The sequence below is a fragment of the Schistocerca serialis genome, chromosome 3 (assembly GCF_023864345.2).
Source record: "Schistocerca serialis cubense isolate TAMUIC-IGC-003099 chromosome 3, iqSchSeri2.2, whole genome shotgun sequence".
In the NCBI taxonomy this organism is placed as follows: domain Eukaryota; kingdom Metazoa; phylum Arthropoda; class Insecta; order Orthoptera; family Acrididae; genus Schistocerca; species Schistocerca serialis.
In genome coordinates, this window is record NC_064640.1 from 876,672,670 (window position 1) to 876,687,471 (window position 14,802).

At 39.0% G+C, this 14,802-nt stretch overlaps 1 protein-coding gene across 4 annotated transcripts in view; it reads left to right on the plus strand.

Moving 5' to 3' along the window:
• Positions 1-2,759, plus strand: part of LOC126471067 (regulator of nonsense transcripts 2-like) — a 235,293-nt gene extending 232,534 nt beyond the window's left edge. For all 4 annotated transcript variants that reach the window (XM_050099136.1, XM_050099135.1, XM_050099138.1 and 1 more), the window contains one exon: positions 22-2,759. In XM_050099136.1, coding sequence (XP_049955093.1) covers positions 22-132 — 111 coding nt within the window. In that variant the 3' untranslated portion in view covers positions 133-2,759. The remainder of the gene's footprint in view (positions 1-21) is intronic.
• The last annotated feature ends 12,043 nt before the right edge of the window (positions 2,760-14,802 follow it).

Here is a 14,802-nt window from a genome sequence, read left to right on the forward strand (position 1 = left end):
TAACTGCACTTTCTGCTTCAGGCACAACGTCCAGCCTTCATGAACCTCAACCGTGAACGAAGACATAAATATCAGCACCCAAAAGGTGCACCAGATGCTGATCTCATATTTGGTCCAAAGAAAGTAAGATGAGAAGTGTTTGGAAACTAAGTAGTGGATGCAACTTGGTTTACAGAATCGCCGTGTGTTTTGAAGATCAAAGTCTTGTTCGTTAATCTACATTGCAAGGTGGTTGTGTATCTTCCTGTTTCTTATTGTTTACATATCTGTGGCTCATTTGTTTCATATTAATTTATAAATATTGTATACATTTGAGAGCTCTTTTATGTTATTGTAATAAGTGACGATCTGTATGTATGCAGGAATATGGAGTTTGTTGCTATATGAGTGGTGGAAAAGATTCTGCTGATCATGTTTGTTCTGGTTACATGCAGAATTAACTGTTTAATGCATGACACTGTAAATACCTTTTGGTTGTAGTGCAATAAAAAGACTGTTTTAAAAAATAAAAAAAAGTACTGATTATGCTGTCTTATCTATTTTCTGTGGCTTTAAATGCAAGTTTATCTGAAACAGTGACTTCTTCAAAATGATTTAATTTATTTGTGAATAAATGTATAAATTAGAAAAAATAATTTTTTATGTTAGTCGGCTGCAACAAAATATAACAGGAGCCAGTAGAAATGCTATGTCAGGTCTGAATTATGCTCACTTATGAATATAAGATTGCGAGAGAGTGATGTGGGAACAAAAACACATTGAATACCAGAAAGGTATGAAGTCCTGAAAAGTGCAGAAAATTTCAGTGGTTGTTGAAAACAGATTATCATAATGAGCAAATGCTAGATACAGTATTGACCAATCTGATATTAAGTGTGTAGCTTTTATGCCCTGGTGGGAAACTCTTATAATTTTGGTATTAATTGTCTTCATTAATTAGATTAATAATCTCTCATCTTCCTGCCTTTTCTTCATTGGATTATGATATGCATGTATACAGTGAATGTTGCTGGAAAGTATATGTTTGCTTCTTGGTCCATCCATTATATGTCTGGTTTTTGGAGCCCCCTCTAAATTATAACAAGTAGTGTATGCAATGATTTTATAATGATTATAGCCTGTGTGTTCACCTTAATGTCTTTCAATTGGCTGACTGTAAGCCCTACCTGGTTGTTGACAAATACACTATTTCCCTTAAAGATTGTGCTCCTCTGTTGTGTGTGAGTTGGACCACTCATCTTTATTAAATTTGTACAAGTTCTGTTCAATATCATAGACACATGTTACTGTGAAAGTTGTTTTGCACTCGGCGTGCTATTTTACAAGCAGGAAGCATGACAGTACAGTACAATTTATTGGTGGTACTGCAATCGCAGATCCATTCTGTTTTGGCACAAATGCGTACTGACCATTCTTACTATTTCTTACAATTATTATTATTTCTTCAATTTGTTTACTGACTTTTATTTCTGGCATTGATCTTCCAAGGTTTTGATTGAGAGACCATCATCATCATCATCATCATCATCTCTCTCTCTTTCTAAAGAGAGGTCTTCTAAACCTCAATTCTGGTTGCCTTGCAGTACTGTTATGTATCAGTTCATCACTTCTGTTCATTGTTTTCATTAATCTGAATTCATAGCTTCTTGAACTGTTTGTAGCTCATTGTGACCAGTCATAGCAGATATTTCACATTGTTTGACATTTGAGTGTTGATGGAACAGGTAACTGTATTATTGTCATTAAATTTCCTGTGGTCGCTTCATCTGTTGGCATGTGATCTCCATTTTTATTGCTAGCATCAGATATTTATTTTTGGTATGAGTTGTTGAATTTTCAGTAGGAATAATACATAACTGCTAGACACTGTGTTCCTTTCTCCTCATCTAATAATTTTCTTCAAAAGTAACATACTGCTATTCATTCAATTTAGTACCTTTCATTGTTAATATTTGCTGACTCTGTTACTCTATTGCTACTTCAATGCTATCAAAATCAAATTTTAAGCTCTTTTCATATGCCTGTAGAAAAATAACAATTAATTAAAGGAGGGGGGACTGCCTTTTTTGTAAGAACACAACTATTTTGTTTAATACCCATACGTTTCACCACAGTGATCCTCTGTAGGTTTTCCTTTTATTATTACAGAAATATACACGCATAGATTGTATGTATGATTGGAATATATTACATCATATTTTGTTGCTGTTTATGTTACATATGTACTTCACATTTCTTTACATTGTGTGCCTTGTGCCCGCTAACAGAAATCAACCACAGGTCTAAAGCAATAAGTCAGAAAACTTAAAATAATTTCCCCTGAATAACTCTTTCCATTCCATTGATGAATTTTTACTTAAAAACTGGTAGCCAGTAAAAAAGAAAGAAAAATAAAAAAACTTTGTTTTTAAATGTAATTGTATGAGTAGGACTAAAAAAATTGTTCATTTATCTTAACACCAATCATGTATACATATCCTGTAAACTCATTTGTTCCATGCCATTTCAATAAAAGAATTGTTCAAATGATGTATGGGCCATAAACATGTCATCTGCAACACAGGGATGTTAGTATGAAGTGTAAACTGAATTATCATTGGGAATACAACATTTAAAAACTATATATTCTGGTAAAATCATGGAGTGTGCCCCCTTTATATGCTTACCATTGCTGTATTTGACTTGGTCTGAGCTGTACTAGCTTTTATTTGCCTGCCAAATGTGTTCTTATTGTTGTAAATAAAATAAATTATATCCCAGCCTACTGAAAAAACTTATTACTTTCTTTTGTGTGTATTTAGAAAAAATCCTGCATTTTCTTTAAAGTACAAGTGAGATTTTTGTGAAAATTTGATAAAAGTAATGTTATTGCTGTACTTCCACTGAAGAAAGTTATCATTTTATGATGTACGCTAAGTTCACTTTTATCATGACAATAAAATGATCTGTAGAATGATTTCATAGTGTGGTAACAAACAACTCTTGACAGCATTATGTATGTGTTTTTTTTATTGTAAATGGTATGTTCCATTGTCTATGCCAACATAGTGTGTTTTAACAGGAATATATTATGAGGCTGATTCAAATATAAATGGCAGTATACATTTATTGATTAAGTGTTTACACATCTGAAACCTTTTGTTTTTTTTTCTACATGGCCTACTGAATGTTCTACACACTTTTTCCATTGATTTGGAAGCTTGAACATCCCCCCTTACTCGCCATGTGGGATTCTGGAGTGTAATGATCAATCCATGTCTCATGCGCATGATAATGTACTTCAAAAAATCCTCCACTTCTTGCCAGAATTGGTTCAGAAGTCTCTCTCAGATATCCAACATGACCTATTTTTGCTGTTCCGTTAACAATTTCGGAACCCGTTGAGCACTAATTTTTTTAAAGCCAGGCTGTTAACTGATAATTTTATGAGTACACCTAATGCTGATACCCTGTTCTGCTGCAGTTTGTTCAACAATGCACTGGCAATCACCTTCAGTAAGTTCTCAAACAGTATAGGTGTTATCACCTGTGATACTTGACCTTGTGTATCGAGCATGACATTAATTTTCTATACTTTCTCAACTGCTCTTAAAATATATAGCCTTTCTGCCCGATAACAATGGTGAAGTCACTGATGACAGTGGCCCTGAAGCAGAGTTATTAAACAGGGTTTTCCATAACTCCTTCACAAAAGATGACGAAGTAAATATTCCTGAATTCCAATCAAGAACAACTGCCAAGATGAGAAACATAGAAGTAGGTATCCTTGGTGTAGCAAAGCAGCTTAAATCACTTAATAAAGGCAAGGCCTCTGGTCCAGATCGTATACTAGTCAGGTCCCTTTCAGAGTATGCTGATACAATAGCTCCATATTTAGCAATTCTATACAACTACTCGCTCACAGAAAGATCCGTACCTAAAGACTGCAAAATTGCTCAAGTCACACCAATACCAAAAAGGGGAGTAGGAGTAATCCGCTGAATTACAGGCCTATATCACTAACGTCGACTTGCAGTAGGGTTTTGGAACATATACCGTATTTGAACAATATGAAGTACCTCGAAGAAAACGATTTATTGACATATAGCACGGATTCATCATGAACTAATAAGTGCTATCGACAGGGGATCTCAAATAGATTCCATATTTTTGGATTTCCAGAAGGATTTCAACACCGTTCCTCACAAGCATCTTGTAACCAAATTGCATGCCTATGGAGTATCGCCTCAGTTGTGCGACTGGATTCATGATTTCTTGTGAGAAAGGCCACAGTTCATAGTAATAGATGGAAAGCCATCGAGTAGAACAGAAGTAATATCTGGCGTTCCCCAACCAAGTGTTATAGGCCCTATATTGTTCCTGATCTATATTAACGACATAAAACACAATCTGAGTAGCGACGTTAGATTGTTTGCAGATGGTGCTGTCATTTACCTTCTTGTAAAGTCATCAGATGATCAAAACGACTTGCAAAATGATTTAGATAAGATATCTGTAGGGAGCAAAAAGTGGCAATTGACCCTGAATAAGGAAAACTGTGAAGTTATTCACATGAGGACTACTAAAAGAAATCAGCTAAATTTTGATTACACGGTAAGTCACACATATCTGAAGGCTGTAAATTCAGCTAAATACTTAGGGATTACAATTACAAATTACCTAAATTGGAACGATCTCATAGATACTGTTGTGGGTAGAGCAAACCGAAGACTGTGATTCATTGGCAGAACACTTAGAAGGTGCAACATGTCTACTAAAGAGACTGCTTACACCACACTTGTCCCCCCATCCTGGAGTATTGCTGTGCGGTGTGGGATCCGTATCAGGTGGGATTGATGGATGATATCGAAAAAGTTCAAAGGAGGGCAGCTCATTTTGTATTATCGCGAAATAGGGGAGATAGTGCCTCAGACATTATATGTGAATTGGAATGGCAGTCATTAAAACAAAGGCGCTTTTCTTTGTGACGGGATCTTCTCATGAGATTTCAATCGCCAGTTCCCTCCTTCATTTGGGAAAACATTCTGTTGGCACCCACTTGCATATGGAGAAATGATCATCATGATAAAATAAGAGAAATCGGTGCTCCCACAGAAAAATTTAAGTGCTCGTTTTTCCTGCGCATCGTTCAAGAGTGGAACGGTAGAGAGGCATCTTTATTGTGAATAGCAGAGTAATCGTGTAGATGTAGTAAACACTTGATTCTGGGACAATGTAGCATCCCAAAAATGTGCCTTTAAACAAGTTTAAATCTCCAAGAATTTAACGTCTTCATGGGCTAAAAACTTAATGATGAAGTGTTGTGCAACAGATGAAGGAAACTTTTGTTCGCTCATGGCTGTACTGAGGCCAGAATAGCGTGCTGCAGCAAACTAAACTCCACTAACATGCTGATGTTCAACCACCCACTTCACTATCCTGCTCAGAACTGCTTGCACAGTACACAGCACAGGTAGTGTTTATATTTGAAGCAACCTCATATTAAACCATCCAGATAGCCATGCGTGTTACAGTGCCACTTCTAGGTTGGGAGGAGTGCCAGCACTGGATCAGATCTGTCTGGTGGATTAACAATGAGAACTGGTTTAGTGGCCAGCCTGTATGTGGTTTTTAGCCGGTTTCCCACATAGCCCTAGATGAATACTGCGCTGGTACTCAAGTCTCACCTCAGCTTCAAGATTTGCAGACATTTAGAAAACTTTCTCTCCCTTTCACAAGAACAGCACTACACACAGACTGTTGGGGTACACACATTCTGTAATGAGGTGGCAACCAGGGGACATCCAGGCACAAGAAAAAGGAGGACAATAGTATAATATTAACTTCGTACTTTCAAGGATTCTGATAGTTACAGATTTTGCCATTGCAGTTATGAGCACATAATGATTAATTTATGTGGTGAAATTATAGGATGATTTTATTATATGATGTATGGATAAGATTTGTATGTGAATAAGTGAATATTATTAATTAGTGAAATTTTGGTTTGTGGCTTCACAGCCAGTTACTTAATTCTACAGTTGCAGAAAATTAATGCAGTACTGGCAGTAAATTAAGATTCTAGTGTTAACAACTTTAGTACTCTGTAAACATTTGCCCAGCATGTTTGAGAAAGGGAATAATAAGCTTTCTAGTGGCAGTATAATTTCAGCTTGAGTGTAGCTTTTAATAAAGAAAATCAGAAACAATTATATTGCAGTGTCTTTAGTGCACTTGCATCAAGTGCAACTCCCAAATTCGATATAGAGTAATATTTGATCTTATTTAACTAATGTGGAATGCAAGAATTAAAATACTAGCTTTGAAATTAGTCTCTTGTGCATCGTAAATAGCAGCCTACAAGAAATTGGAAATTTTACTTTTGAGAATGTGATGCAAATATTGGAAAGATGATGTGTAATTGCCAGATGTCAAATATAAAAGTGTCAATTCTTGTTTCTCTCGAGTCAGGACTGCATCTCTAATTATTGGGAAGTAATTAACAAATGGGTCTTCATTTTTTAGTGATACAGTCATTGTGACTTTGATGCCACAGTGTTATATCTGCATAAAATCCACTTCCAAATCCAACATGAATGCTTCTTCTTCTTATTGGATTCTTTACTCATGCCAAAACCTGAATGACAACACCAACATCCATATGGCAGCTTAAATTGCTGCCAGTAAAGTGAGCAGCAGTGACATCTATATTCTCGCTTGCCACAGATAAAGTTGTGGACAAAAATATGGAAACACCAAAAGCACAACACATTATCATGCATAATGCAATTTAGGGCATTCAAAACAGCTTGAAGTCTTGTCGGGCTGGATAAAAACAGGTCCTTTGCGGTTTTCAAGGGAATCTTAAGCCACTCTTCCTGCAAAATCAAAGTAGACTGCAAAGGATCAGTAATATCGAGATCCGGTGACAGTAGTGGCCAGGGGAGATGCAACAATTCCAGTTCGTGCACGATCCAGGCTGTGTGAACAGGGACCTTGTCATCTTGGAACTCTGTATAACCACTGAGGAACAAACATTATAGCATGATATTTACCAGATCATCCAAAACGGTAACATAATTCTTGGCAGTAATACAACCTTGCAGAGTACCCATGGAATAACATGGTGTGGCTGCCCAAATCAGTGAACTCCCATCATGTTTCGCTCTTGTGATGTAAACTCAAACAGAAGTTGGAAATAGTGTGCAGCAAGACTCAGCTAACCATGTTACTTTCTTCCATTGCGTCATAGACCAGGTTTTATGGCTTGAGCCCCATGTCTTCCTGTTACAAGCATTTGCATCACTGATGCTTGGTTTTGGAATTCCAGCTTTCCCTGAAATTCCCAGCCTATGGAGATCCCGGAAAGGATTTAAGAGTGCAATATTCAGTTCTCCAACGACTTTTGCAGCTGTTGTCCTCTTATTTTTAGTCACAATCCTCTTCAATGACAGTATGTCATTACCACTCAACACAAAATTTCATTCTTGTTGTGACTCAGCAGATAATGTTTTTCTGCTTTCCCTGTATACAGTATAAATGTTTGATATGGTGATTCTTGAAACACCAAACACTTCAGCTACCATGGTTGCAGAAGTACCCACCATACAACTGCCAACAATATGCCTCTGTTCGAAGTCACTTACCTGCGATACAATGTGCTGCAACTACACAGGACTCAGTTCTAGCCACAACTGCCACGTGCAACATTTTGTGGACATTGTACAGGTGCCGTTCATGGTCAAATTCAACAGTGCAACCAGCAAGCTTTGCTAGTATCTGTATTTATGTTCAAGCATTCATTTCTCATAGTGTTTCCATATTTTTGTCCAACCCCCGTATTTTGCTGCTTGGGCAGGAACCTAAGAGGACAATTATATCCTTGCATGTCAGAAATATTTAAGTGTTTTTTTAGAACAGGCATTAGTTGAAGCCAGAGATCAGGACAGTCTGCCATCTTGTTGAGACCAAAACAACTGTTTCTCCCTAAAAACCCAGCATGCAACTTGCCCTCTATACTTAAAGCCACTGAACTGACAAGCCACAGCTGAGCATGTTCTTAGATACAACATTGTGCTCTGTGAAATTAAATCTTTACTTCACTCTCACAAACAAAACATACTTGCAACTCATTAACGAGTGTAATTTATCACAAATATAGTTCACTGTTCTTCAAAGATAATTAGGTTACTGTGTTTGCATGTACTTTTTCACCTGAGAGAAGACTTTGATTTCTTACTGCATGATCTGTGCCATACAGTAATACCAAGTGATTATCAAGTGACCACTGATGTCTCATGCAAGCACTGCAATTCAGAAATAAACTCTTGTTTCAGCACTTAATCATAACTTCACTAACAATTAAATCAGTGGATTTCTGTGGTGAACTTATTGCAAGCATGTGTAGAATATAAATCTGACATTATCATATGTTCTTGTACAATGTGTAAGTGTTGATGCAAAAAACCTCAAAGATGAGCCACATTTTGTAAGAACAACACAACATGTTGTCTTGGCAAACTGATCAATTCTTCATTTATGCTGGATACACTGTTAAGAACTGAAATACTCTTCAGCTATGTAGTTACTCTTCTGCAAGGCCATTATTACCTAAATCAAATAACTATTTCACTGTTTGAGGCAACTGTTTTTGTGCTAAAGAAGCTTGATTTTCTTCCTATTTAGTGTGTTTAATTCACACACAGTGCACAACTTCCCCTTGATATGAACAACAGTGTCATGAGGTGGTTCTTCTGGATCGAGGAAGTGTCTTTTGGCAGCACTAGAAAACAAATAGATTTATAAAATTAGTATTACACATCAAAGTTTTTGATGCACAAAAATTATTACTGTCTGGTGCAGCAGTTGCCAAAATAAAGAAAACTCTTTCAACACAACAATTAGCACAAAGCAGAATAATTTCATAGCACAAAAAAGAATTAATATATCAAAAATTTTCAACAAATAATTTGTTACCTAGTCACAGCGTTCAATTCCTGGATTATCTCAAACATAAATATTCAAGTGAAATCTACAATGCACAGACAGCTGCTGTAGCACCAACAGCAAAGGAAAACAAGTTTAGCATCAAATTCTGCCAAATAATTAACTATTGTACACTGAAATGTTACAATCATTTATGAAAAGTGTAACACAATTCACGTTCTGCATGTATGACAGAAATGACGGAAAAAATGTGAGGGTTAGGCGGGAACACATGACGTTTTAATTCAATCAAAATGAGCTTTGCAGAAATGCTCATAACATATTGTGCTGTATTTGACTGATATACTGTATTTTGTTACAATGCCTTGAGTAACAACCTTTTCCTTGCGCTGTCCTTCGTGAAAATGCAGATTTTAAGTAGAAAAGTCAGTGACTGAAAACATCGAAATGAATACAGTAGTGCATGTTTAAACGACAAAGCATTATTTTAGCTAAAGCATTTACCTAAACAGCAGTGCATTCGTAGGTAACATGACTAACCATTTTTACACAAATTTACGTTGGTTTGTATTTTGGTAAATAACAATACAATACACATACACTACTCAGTTGGTTGTAGTCTTATACATGCACTGATGAGCCAGAACATTATGATTACTTGACCTACCATCAATATAAACCCATCCAGGTGATAGCACCATCAACTGACAAGGAATGACTGCTAGTCAGCTGCGCACGTGGTGTATATAGTGTCAGTGAGCATACTGTCCAAGACACGTGCTCTATCTGATTTGTGCCGAGGACAGATTGTCATGGCGTGGAGGCTTGGCAGGAGCATTTCATAAACTGCACAGCTTGTTGGGAGTTCAAGGAGTGCTGTGGTGACTGTCTTAAACACATGGCGAAACCAAGGTGAAACCATGTCCAGACTTCGTGGGGTTGGGTGGCCACCTCCTCATTACAGATGTTGGACACTCCTAATAATGGGCCGCCACAGCTGATAATCCATGCATGTGCCAATGTTAACACCATGACATCGCCAACTATTGTTTGTTTTGTTTTAGGGCACAAAAACAACTAGGGTCATACACGCCAATGTCATATCTGTAGAACAAGAAGACAAAGAAGAGAGTTAAAAACGACTACACATTAATCCTAATCAACAGAAGATAAGCCAGCAAAAACAGGGCTGTGGAGAAAGGTCAATAAAATACGCCAGAGAGAAACGGAGGCCCTGAACTAAAAATTAAATGCCATCGCCATATTGCTACAACGGATAAAAACTAAAACGCGGTTGACAGCCTGCACGTTGTTTGCTGAAACAGTCGTTAAATTGGACAGCAAACACAAATGAGAACGTAAGTGGTTAAAGAAAGGGCATTCCATCAGGTAATGGCAGACCGTCAATGGTTGAGTGCAATGATTACAAAGTGGTAGGGAAGCATCACTTAACAAATGGTGATGGCTAAAAAGACAGTGCCCTATACGCAACCCAACTAAAATAATCTCCTCATGGCGAGAGGAGGTAATCCAAACTGCTGGGAGAGGCTTAATAACCTGGAGCTTGTTCCCATGAAGGGAGGACCATCAGTGATGCCAAAGTGGCACCATCTGCTGACAGACAGCAACACAGAGATCATTTGAGGGAATGTAAGAACTAGCGGGCTGAAGTACAAGGACTGCAGCCTTGGCAGCAGCATCAACGCCCTTAGTTACTGTCAAACCAACATGACCAGGAACCCATATAAACATCACAGTGGCTCCACCAAGATTGAGCAAGTGATAGTTCTCTTTGACCCGTTGCACTAAGGGATGGACGGTGTAGAGCACACAGAGGTTTTGAAGGGCATTGAGAGAGCTGGAGCAGATGACCAATTGAAAAGCCTGTATCGCCACATGTACTGCATGGTCTGATACAGGGCGAAGAGCCCTGCTGTAAATACTATAAAGTGTTTCGGAAGACAATACCGAAAATCGTCAGTGCCAATTATGAAGGCACACCTGACACCACGATCAGTCTCAGGGCCATCAGTGTATACAAAAGTACTATCATGAAGTTCCATGTGAAGATTGAGAAACTTAGAGTGATAGATCGAATCTGGAGTAGTTTTCTTTGGATGCAAAAGAAGTCTGAAGTGAACACAGGCCGCCGCACGAAGTCAAGGTAGCAAACGGTTCACATCCATTGGGAAAGTGGCAGGCAGTGTGAAGTTAAGCTGCCAGAGCAATAGCCGAAATCAAATCTCCAAGAGGTAACAGAGAAGAAGTACGTCCCCATACTGGTGGTCAAAGGAGTCATCAAAGAAGAAGGAATAGGATGGATGCCCATGCATATCTGCTGAGGAGAGCATTCAGCTGGTATAGCAGTGGGAGTCAGGCAGCTTCTGCACAGACTCCCTCGACCTGCCTAGAGTAAAAGGGGTCAGTTGTTGTTGTTGTTGTTGTTGTTGTGGTCTTCAGTCCTGAGAGTGGTTTGATGCAGCTCTCCATGCTACCCTATCCTGTGCAAGCTTCTTCATCTCCCGGTACCTACTGCAGCCTACATCCTTCTGAATCTGCTTAGTGTATTCATCTCTCGGTCTCCCTCTATGATTTTTACCCTCCACGCTGCCCTCCAATACTAAATTTGTGATCCCTCGATGTCTCAGAACATGTCCTACCAACCGATCCCTTCTTCTAGTCAAGTTGTGCCACAAGCTCCTCTTCTCCCCAATTCTATTCAGTACCTCCTCATTAGTTATGTGATCTACCCATCTAATCCTCAGCATTCTTCTGTAGCACCACATTTCAAGAGCTTCTATTCTCTTCTTGTCTAAACTATTTCTCATCCACATTTCACTTCCATACAAATACTTTCAGAAACGACTTCCTGACATTTAAATCTATACTCGATGTTAACAAATTTTTCTTCTTCAGAAATGCTTTCCTTGCCATTGCCAGTCTACATTTTATATCCTCTCTACTTCGACCATCATCAGTTATTTTGCTCCCCAAATAGCAAAACGCCTTTACTACTTTAAGTGTCTCATTTCCTAATCTAATTCCCTCAGCATCACCCGACTTAATTTGACTACATTCCATTATCCTCGTTTTGCTTTTGTTGATGTTCATCTTATACCCTCCTTTCAAGACACTGTCCATTCCGTTCAACTGCTCTTCCAAGTCCTTTGCTGTCTCTGACAGAATTACAATGTCATCGGCGAACCTCAAAGTTTTTATTTCTTCCCCGTGGATTTTAATACCTACTCTGAATTTTTCTTTTGTTTCCTTTACTGCTTGCTCAATATACAGATTGAATAACATCGGGGAGAGGCTACAGCCCTGTCTCACTCCCTTCCCAACTGCTGCTTCCCTTTCATACCCCTCGACTCTTATAACTGCCATCTGGTTTCTGTACAAATTGTAAATATCCTTTCGCTCCCTGTATTTTACCCCTGCCACCTTAAGAATTTGAAAGAGAGTATTCCAATCAACATTGTCAAAAGCTTTCTCTATGTCTGCAAATGCTAGAAACGTAGGTTTGCCTTTCCTTAAACTTTCTTCTAAGATAAGTCGTAGGGTCAGTATTGCCTCACACTGATCTTCCCCGAGGTCGGCTTCTATCGGTTTTTCCATTCGTCTGTAAAGAATTCGCGTTAGTATTTTGCAGCTGTGACTTATTAAACTGATAGTTCAGTAATTTTCACATCTGTCAACACCTGCTTTCTTTGGGATTGGAATTATTATATTATTCTTGAAGTCTGAGGGTATTTCGCCTGTCTCATACATCTTGCTCACCAGATGGTAGAGTTTTGTCAGGACTGGCTCTCCCAAGGCTGTCAGTAGTTCTAATGGAATGTTGTCTACTCCGGGGGCCTTGTTTCAACTGAGGTCTTTCAGTGCTCTGTCAAACTCTTCACGCAGTATCATATCTCCCATTTCATCTTCATCCACATCCTCTTCCATTTCCATAATATTGTCCTCAAGTACATTGCCCTTGTATAGACCCTCTATATACTCCTTCCACCTTTCTGCTTTCCCTTCTTTGCTTAGAACTTGGTTTCCATCAAAGCTCTTGATATTCATGCAAGTGGTTCTCCTTTCTCCAAAGGTCTCTTTCATTTTCCTGTAGGCAGTACCTATCTTACCCCTAGTGAGATAAGCCTCTACATCCTTACATTTGTCCTCTAGCCATCCCTGCTTAGCCATTTTGCACTTCCTGTCGATATCATTTTTGAGACGTTTGTATTCCTTTTTGCCTGCTTCATTTACTGCATTTTTATATTTTCTCCCTTCATCGATTAAATTCAACATTTCTTCTGTTACCCAAGGGTTTCTACTAGCCCTCGTCTTTTTACCTATTTCATCCTCTGCTGCCTTCACTATTTCATCCCTCAAAGCTACCCATTCTTCTTCTACTGTATTTCTTTCTCCCATTCCTGTCAATTGTTCCTTTATGCTCTCTCTGAAACTCTGTACAACCTCTGGTTTAGTCACTTTATCCAGGTCCCATCTCCTTTAATTCCCACCTTTTTGCAGTTTCTTCAGTTTTAATCTACAGTTCATAACCAATTGATTGTGGTCAGAGTCCACATCTGCCCCTGGAAATGTCTTGCAATTTAAAACCTGGTTCCTGGGGCCAGTAGCCAAACGCATTCCATTCTATGATAGTGAACTGTATTTAGATGGTGTAAGATGGATGGGCATGCACATGCACAAACGAAACACGCATAGTTGAGTTTCGAACAGACAAGGGATCGGTACAAATGGAGGAGGGTGCTCCAATCTGCTCCCAGGGAAGTACCATTAGGACACGTAGCACATTGAGAGACTGGGTATAGTGGGCAGCCAGGTAAGACACTTGGGAGGACCAAGAAAGTTTTCTATCAAGCATGAGCCCCTGCAATATCATAGTTTCAGCAAACGGAAGAGCAATAGGCCCAAGATGTAAAGATGCTGGAAGAAACTAATTATGCCGCCAGAAATTCGTACAAATTGTTTTGTATGTTGAGATGCTCCATGCGACACATCGCAGAAGACACCACTCAATGAGACAGGTCCTTGGAGAACTGCAATAGATGGCAAAATTGTCAACGAAACGGGAGCCGGAGATATCTGGCAGGAGACGCCATTATAGAGTTAATGGCGATAGCAAAGAGGACAACGCTCATTACAGAACCATAATGCACACCGTTTTCCTGGATAAAGGTGTCCGACAAGGCAGAATACATACATACCTTGAAAACTAAGTCTTTTAATAATTTCTGAAGGAAGCTGGGCAGGCAGCCATGGAAGCCCCACGTGTAGAGTGTACAGAGAATACCAGTCCTCCAGCAGGTGGTGCAGGCTTTCTCAAAATAGAAAAACACGGCCACAGTCTGGTATTTCCGTAGAAAGCCGTTCATGACATGGGTGGACAAAGTGATGAGATGGTCAACTGTAGAACGTCACGCTCAAAACCCGCACTGTGTAGTGGTTAGTAAATTACGAGACGAGTCAGCATACCAGCTGGACATGAATCATATGTTCCATCACCTTGCAAACACAGCTGGTGAAATAATATGGTGTTAGATAGATGGAAAGTGTTTGTCCTTACTGGGTTTAGATATGGGTATGACAGTGGCTTCACACCGGCATCTAGGAAACATGCCCTCTGTCAAGACCTGGTTGTATGTAGGAAGCAGAAAGTGCTTGCCCGTAAGAGAAAGATGCTACAACATCTGAATGTGAACATCGTCTGGCCTGGGGCAGAGGATTGGGATGAGATGAGACCATGATATAGCTCCCTCATAGTAAAAGTAGCATTGTAGTGCTCATAATTCTGAGAAGAGAAGGGTATCGCCCAAGCCTCCTCCACTTGTTTCCGATGAAGGCAGGCAAGGTGATAGTGGGAAGAGC